The sequence below is a fragment of the Pleurodeles waltl genome, chromosome 10 (assembly GCF_031143425.1).
Source record: "Pleurodeles waltl isolate 20211129_DDA chromosome 10, aPleWal1.hap1.20221129, whole genome shotgun sequence".
NCBI classification, from domain to species: domain Eukaryota; kingdom Metazoa; phylum Chordata; class Amphibia; order Caudata; family Salamandridae; genus Pleurodeles; species Pleurodeles waltl.
In genome coordinates, this window is record NC_090449.1 from 45,964,944 (window position 1) to 45,973,465 (window position 8,522).

The 8,522-nt window shown below is 39.6% G+C and overlaps 1 protein-coding gene across 1 annotated transcript; it reads left to right on the top strand.

Moving 5' to 3' along the window:
* Positions 1–6,873: 6,873 nt before the first annotated feature.
* On the top strand, positions 6,874–7,812 carry LOC138262349 (olfactory receptor 1F1-like). Its single transcript, XM_069212246.1, has one exon. It carries the CDS (start codon positions 6,874–6,876, stop codon positions 7,810–7,812), a length of 939 nt encoding a protein of 312 aa, XP_069068347.1.
* The last annotated feature ends 710 nt before the right edge of the window (positions 7,813–8,522 follow it).

The following is an 8,522-nucleotide window of genomic DNA, read 5'->3' on the forward strand; positions in this document are numbered from 1 at the left end:
TATACTAATGATAAAGACAGAATATCACAAAAAAAGTATTTACTGGTTTGTCAACATATTTCATCACTTTGTTAATAGCAATGATTTATTATTTTCATTATATATAAACAATTCATTGCATGTTAACAGCAGACTACATTTGTAAATGATAATGGCAGACATTTGGAAAAAAATTAATAAGAGTGCCACTTTTGAAAATTTTCCCATTGAAGTTCTCAAGGTATCAAGATATATGGAAATACTTTTGCTTGTTAAATTGGAAGAATTTACAGACAAATTGCAACAACAGTGAATTACATGAATGTCATATTACTTTACTTCTAGTTAGACTAATATATTGAATGTGAATTCATGAGATAAATTGTAGAGTTGTTGCTCAACCTGAAGTGAGAATAAGCGTTACTAATGACATCCTGGGCAGGGACAAGAGAAATAGAAGGTTATTACTAGGTACAAAATGTCTTTTCCTGTGAAAAAGGCCAAAAACTAATCCATTTTCCTATATGTTTTTGGAGGTGAACACAGTTCAGGTTGGTGGATTACTGCACATTTAAATATGATTTAATAATCCCAAGGATTCAGTAAAAATTGAACATAACTGGAAGCTCAAGTAAAAGGATTTTAGGAGCGCCAGACAAAATACATGTCTTTGTTTAAGTACATTCCTTTCCATAGTAATAAGGTATATTTGAGGCTATTGTTTTCAATCTGAATCCATTGTGTGGCTGTGTGCATTAGCACAATGAGGCAATTGCCTGCAATCGCCCAAATGCAGCATGGGTGCTCACAGTACGCCCATACCAAGCACTTGTGCATCAAAGTGCCATATTTTATGGCTCATGTCTCTTGAATGGACAGATCTCTATGTACGTAAGGCTACCATCACACTGTGTGGTGCGTTGTGAGGTTCCAAGAACAGCACATCAATGGGACATGCTTTCCCAAGCAAATACATGTGTAAGGCCATTATCCTTACAAAGCTTCTGCTAGAAGGTACACCAAGGTATTGTCTATCAGTATTCATTGCTCATTTGTTGTGTCTCTTATCACTACTTCAAACTGCATGATGTTCAAATGGATTTCCAAGGATGTAACCAAAAATAAGTTCAATCCTTATATGCATTCTATCAGAAATAGGGCAGATTTCAGGTTCTTAGAGTAAAAATGTCACTGTTTAGTTAGTTTAATGAAAGATTTCATAACGGGCTCTCAACTTGCAGCATCTGCAGTTTCTTTTATTGAGATACAATTTACATTCATATTCAAGACATGATTAGCGCAATTAAGTATATAAATGTAAAATAATATTGAATTTTAATAGGTGGGCTGCACCCAGCATTTGTTTGAAATACTGCTTTTAATACTACTACTACTACTAATAATAATAATAACGATAATAATAAATATTGTAAGACTTTTGGCCAAGATTTACAAACACATTGTTTCAGGTTTGTGTTACTATTTAAATGCAAACCATAGGCAAAGTGCATTTTGTGGTATTTACAATTTAAAGAAAATTGACATTTGAATTAGATTGTAAGCAAAATTAGTGTAAGCTGTGCAATGCTTTGTCTTACTTTATTTTGCATCAAGGGGCTGCAATGGGTGGTGCATGGGTGTTTGTAGGAGTAGGGCATCTAACACAAAAACATTTGAGAGGGAAGTACTTTTCAGAGTCCTTTTAAAGTTTGAGATAACAGAGTTAAGTCTATTATAAACTTGGGGTAATAATACATAGATAGTGGATTTGGGTATATCTTTCTCAACCACTGCTTGCTTATAGTGACATTCAGCATCATTTGTTCCCGCCAGCATACATAAAATGGAGCAATGGGTCAGTCCACTTCTGCCATTTGCTTTGTGGGCAGTGCCATTCACAATTTGGAGTAAACACAAGGCAGCCATTTCATTGTGTGAATTGGATGGGATGAGCTCTGGGACATAGGCAGACTCTTTTTAAAATATATATTTATATATGTCTGTACACTGGAAGATGCAGGATCACAAGAAAACAACAGCCAGCCAGGGCAAAAATCTGGATCCCAAAGGATACAATGAGCCACAAGAAAATGTAATATCCAAGAAAGAAGTGGCTCGAACAGATGATCTCACCAAAGAACAAAAATATATTTCTACTACAACGTTTCAGCTTCCGCCTTCCTCAGGTAGTACAAAATTGTTTGCTCAGTGGCTGCACAGCTGACACTGGTGGATTTTCAAAAAGCATCATGAGTGAAGATTCCAATTGGAATGTGGAATCAATGCAGTCCTGAGAACTCTTCAGATATGCAGAAATCAAGTGGTATTGTCAGTGATGTTCAGTCCATCTGGATGCATATATATATATATATATATATATATATATCTATATTACCTAGTGGCAATTACCTCCAGGTAGTTATAGTTAGGACCTAGTTTCTATAGAAAAAGTGTTTTTGTTTGCTAATAGCTTTAGCATTGTTTGATGATGCTTCACAAAATTTTCCAAAAAACAAAGGACGTCACTTCAGTTGCTTTCTGTAAACTTTCAGCGTGATCAATCAAGTGGGGGCGGAGAAAAAGAGGGGGGTCCCAAAACGCATTTTCCCCATTCCCTTTTCCATATGGATTATGAGCAGCGATAGTACAGAAAACCACTGGACAGAATTACACCAAATTTGGCAAAAAGGTAGCTCTTGGTCCAGAAAGAGGCCTTTTTGTTATTTGGTGTAAATTCATTCAGTAGTTGTGTATTTATTAAATGAAAAACAAATTTTTATATATAGGGATGCAGATCCTTCTCGGATCCTCCTCAGATCTTGGGAAAAAGCAAGGCCCTGATTGGCTGGCCACAACCTGACCGAAAATTTGTGACCACCATTTTATTTCTCGCATTGGCTGGGGGGGTTGATAAAAACAGTCTAAATACCATATAAGGGATCAGGATACAGGTATCGTGAGCCTATAGGATACATGGAAGGGTCCACCTCATGGTAAAAAAATGCCTATTTTTTTGTTTATGGCCGATCCATAGATTCGATGATCCTCCTCAGATCCTGAGGAAAGGCAAGGCCCTGGTTGACTGGTCGCAACCTGATAGAAATATTAACATGTGCATTAAAAAAACATAGAAATACACAGAAAAAACAAAATATTACATGTTTTTGTTTGGGTAAAACATGAACCTAACTATAACGTCCCTGTAATCATTGGTTTTCGAAATGTGTGAGAGAGAGAGTGATATATAGATATAGATAAGTAGATACAAATAGAGAGAGATAGAGATGTAGATATAAATAAATAGATATATAGAGATGTATAGATAGATATATAGACAGATGTATAGATATATAGGTAGCTGTATATGTAGATATATTAAACAGAGTGGGGCAGAGGGCAGAATCCTGAGGGACCCCTTGGCTGAGACGCTCTGAAGGATAACATGAATTGAGGGTGATAGGTTAGTGTCTAACCTCTAGGTAGAGTTAATCCATTGAAGGACTGTTCCACCAATACCAATTTTCTTAAGCCTGGTAAAAAGACTTGAGTGGAGAACTGTGTCAAAGGCCTCACACATATCTAAATGAACTAAAGCTACCAGGCTCACCCTATCAGCTGAAAGCCTTAAATCATCTAAAACTGCTACCAAGGCAGATTAAGTGCTGTGGGCCGGACGGAAGCAAGATTGTACCTGCATGTGGATGTGGTGCTCTTCCAAAAAATATGAAAGCCCCAAATCAACATTTTCACCAAGATCTTGGCCCCCAAATGGGATAAAGTGAGATGGACGAAAATTGGCATGAACAGATTGATCTTCATTTGGAATTCTCTGGATTTTGTTTTTCTGGGTGCTAAGCCGAACTTTACAAGTGAGATACCATTTATATCATGAGAAGTGGGGGAATGCTGGAAAGGTGTAAATTTGTGGGTCTCTGAAGATTCCAGAACGTTCCCTTACAGAAATATGTGCAAAAAGCATGCTTTTATGCAAGATTTGACATTTTTTTGTGGCTTTTGTGTTATAAATCCTCAAGCGATCCAAGTAAGTCATGCCAACCCGTACTCTCCCCTTTGCCAAGTTTTCAGAAATGTGGTGGTTTGGTAGGTGTAAGTATTTGGGTTATTGATGAGGGGATGGAAGTCCCACTCAGGCAACAACCATAATCTTTGCCGGGGGAACCACAGAAGTCATTAGATTATCCTGTGCTTACTGCTCTGGTAGCTTGGCATAAAAGAATCAGGCCTGACCTAGGGGCCAAGTGTAAAGTATTTATGCAGCACACAGATAGTAATAAAGTAAAAACATAACATAAGAAAAATGCCAAACCAATCTAGAAACACAGAGTAAAAGTTTCATAAATAAAATGGTACCAGACCAACAAAAATCCAATTAGTGGAGCTGGAGATATGCATTTTTTAAATTTTAGGTAGAAATAGCTCCTAAAAGCACAAAGCACCACTCTGGACCTGCTTTGTGCCTACAAGGAGGTACCACAGAAAGGTCTTGGTGGACCACGTCACCAGGTATCCAGAGGCCATCCCTCTGAGGACTGTAACTGCACCTGCAGCAGCCAGGGCCTTGATGGGGATTTTCACCTGAGTGAGGAACCCCAAAGAAGTGGTGTGTGACAGGAGCACCAATTTCATGTCTGCATACATGAAGTAAGTGTGGGTGGAGTGTTAAGTAACCTACAAGTTCTTCTCACCCTACTATCCACAACCCAGTGGGCATTTTGAAAGATTTAACAAGACACTAGAAGGCATGATTTTGGGTCTGCCTGAGCCCATGAGGAGGAAGTGGGATAATGTTGATGTTACCTACGACTTAGGCACAGCTCTCCCTGTGCGGCTGCATCACACTTGCTCCAGCCTTCTCCTTGCCTTTTCCCCTGTTTTTGAATGCCTTCTCATTGCTTTTCCTCTCTTCTAACTGCTTTCTCATGCTTTTCCCCCAGTTTTTGTGTGCCTTCTCAATACTTCTCCCTCATTTTCACTGCTTTCTCTTGCTTTTTCCCCTATTTTTTGTGCCTTCTCCTTGCTTTCTCTCAATTTTTTGAGTGCCTTTGTCTTGATTTTCCCTCATTTTCATTGCTTTCTTCTTGCTTTTTGCCTCATCGTGTGCTTTGTCCTTGCTGCTCCCCCTCTTTTGTTGCCTTCTCCTTGCTTTTCCCTTGTTTTAACTGCTTTCTCTTTGCTTTTTCCCCTCATTGTGGCTCCTGCATGCCCCCTGATATTTCCCACCTCCCACAAAGTCCTGCGCACCAACTCCCAGTACTCTTCCCTCCTCACAGGACCTACTCAATGGAGCTGCAGTGTGACCCCAATTTAGAAGGTCCCATGCTCAGCTCTCCCTGTGCTGCTGCATCGCTCTTGCCCCGTCTTCTTCTTGCTTTTCCCCATTTTTTTGAGTGACTTCTTGCTTTTCCCTTATTCTCACTGCTTTGTCCTTGCTTTTCTCCCTATTTCTTGTGTGCATTCTCCCTGCTTTTTCCTCATTCTCACTACTTTCTCCTTGATTTTTCCCCGTGTTTTAAGTGTGTTGCTTCTCCCTCACTTTTTGTGTGCCTTCTACTTGCTTTTTCTTCCATTTTTGTGTGAATTCTCCTTGTCTTTCCCTTGATATTACTGCTTTCTCCTACCCTTTTTTGTCTTTCATGTGTGCCTTCTCCTTGCTTTTCCCTTGTTTATTGTGTGCCTTTTTGTTTTCCCCCTGTTTTTGTAAGTCTTCTCCTTGCTTTTCCTTTGCCATTACGACATGCCCCCATTATTCCTGCCTCCGGCTGAGCCTCATCAACCACCTCCCTGTGCCCCTCCCTCCTCCTAGGACCTACTTAATGGGCTCTGCAGCGCGGCCCTATTGAGCAGGTCCCAGGTCCAGCTCTCCCCATGCTGCTACATCGCTCTTGCTCCTGTCTTCTTCTTGCTTTTTCAGCACCTTGAGACCCTCACTAGTGACTTGATCCTTGATTTATTGACCATATCTGGGTCACTCACACTACACTTAATTTTCAAGGTACCTTTATTAGAACCATATTTAGAATTTGGAAAAAGGGAGTATTTGTCACAATTGTGGTGGATATCATGTCTGGCGTATTACTAGTGTCATAGGCTTTCAATGCACTTGCAATAAGGCAGGTGGGACATCTACTACATTTGTGAGAAGGTAACTAAAAAATCTAAATAAAGCCCGAAGTCTTGATTGCCCACATCCTCACATTATATATTTGGTGAAAGATGATGATGATTTCACAATACTCATTCCACTCAAATTATTGCTTGTTTGTCATTTAATTATCTACAAGGGACCGACTCTTCTACTATGTGAGATGCTGGCCAATGTCTCCATTATGATCTGATCACATTACATTAGAGATGGTGGACTGGTGTCAGCCCATCTTTGAGCACAACACTGCACAATTACTCACATTACTTTAGAAGTGATGGGTGAGCTCCAGTGGCAAAAAAGTAAATTTGGAATCATTTGGGGTGGGCCTGCTGAGGAAAATGGGTGAAGCCATGAATCGGGTAACATCACTGGTGGGACGCTATGCAGACAATTTCTTTCTACATTGAAGTTTCAAAGAAATTAATGTAAGGTTTAAAGCTTTAATTCTTAGCCTGAAAGGGCATTTTCAAATGGACAATTGTTGGAGCAGTACCTTCAAACACTTCTCTTCACTCAGTTTAACTGATGCTTTATCATACTTTCAGGGTGCTGGTATTGTACAATCAGACATGAAGGACTGATGGACAGAGATTGTTGTAGATTGTCCAAGAATTCTAACAGTAGTCACATTTCAGACAATAGTGCTGTAGTGTTGATAAGCTCAGAGATATAGTTGCAATACTGTACTGATTGTGTCATCTTTCTTCCAGTCTCCACCTGCTTTATCCATGGAACTAAATAATCAGACATTGGAGTTCATTCTCCTGGGGTTCACCGACCAGCCACAGAAGTCGATAGGCATGTTCTTGCTCTTTCTCGTCATCTACATCATTACGCTGATAGGAAATATTTTCATCATCGTGGTTATTCGATGGGAGCCTGAACTGGATACTCCTATGTATTTTTTTATTTCCAATCTGTCATTTGTTGATATCTGTTTCACCACTGTCACTGTCCCTAGACTATTAGCCAACCTCCTGATGGAGGTGAGGTCCATTTCTTTCACAGATTGCTTCTCGCAGATGTTCTTCTTTGGTGTTCTGGGTATCACAGATGACCTAATTCTTGCTGTGATGGCTTATGACCGCTGGGTGGCCATCTGCAAGCCCCTTTACTACACTAAGATGATGAACCCCAGGCTGTGCAAGATTTTGGTGGCTGCATCCTGGTTTACGTCTTCCTTGCACTCTCTGCTGCACACCATCACCATCTCCAAATTGTCCTTCTGTGCTAACAACCACATTCACCACTTCTTGTGTGACATGACCGCACTACTCAAGCTTTCTTGCAGTGACACCTCCACCAATGAGCTAATTATATTCACAGAAGGCACCCTGATCATTATGGGCCCTTTTCTGTTCATACTTGTGTCCTACATACTCATTATTTTCTCAATTCTAAAGATCCATTCTGGGAAAGGGAGGTGGCGGGCATTCTCCACTTGCTCATCCCACCTGACTGTTGTTTCATTCTTTTATTGCACAGCCATTTTCATTTATTTCCGACCTACACTAAGCTACTCCTTACAATCTGACGGGATTGTAAGTGCTGTATACTCTGTAATAACCCCTATGTTAAACCCATTTATTTACAGCTTTAGGAACAAAGAAGTCAAAGAGGCGCTCAGGAAAACAATACAGAGAATTATTTCCTCCAAAAATAAATGACCATTTTTTGTTTATGAGTGGAGTGGATATGCCAGTGGCATTCAAAAAATGTGTCCCTCTTTGAAAATTGACACCTGACATTTAATTTCAAAGTTAAAAATATTTGTATTTGTCTAAAATCACTCTCCTAAGGAGGATCAATGCTTTTCTCTGGACAATCATTCTCCACTCCAATGACGCTAGTTACTATCTGTTCACACACTGACATGGTTCAGCACTCTCATATATTCTACTGTCACCCACTAAACTTTGCCTTCCGTGCAGAAGCTGTCTAAACAAGTGCCAAAGGAAGCACAACCACATTGTCTCCAAACTCAGGGTTTTTCTCTGTTCCAACACACATCAAATGTAACGCACCTTACATTTTCTGCAAGGCCAACAAACATAACAAGACTGTTGAAAAGCTTCCACTCTTAGACCATATCCGTCCATTGGCAGAATTAACCAGATAATGCTGTAGATCCACAAAATTAGATTGTAAGTAGATATTCTGGCCCAGATGTATCAAAAAACGAAATTGCATTTCTTAAATAGCGAATTTTAAGAAATCGCTATTTAAGAAATGCAAAATGGTATGTATGAATTTTGCGATTCGATAATAGCGATTTCTTAAAATTTGCAAATGCTTTTACCGAATTGCAAATAGAGAATCCGACCCCATTTGCACCTATGGGCCTGTTGCGAATGTTTTTGCATTTCCTAAATTGCAA

Bases quoted from the DNA above. Each gene is read 5' to 3' on its own strand.
- LOC138262349 (XM_069212246.1), top strand. From the start codon at position 6,874: ATGGAACTAAATAATCAGACATTGGAGTTCATTCTCCTGGGGTTCACC.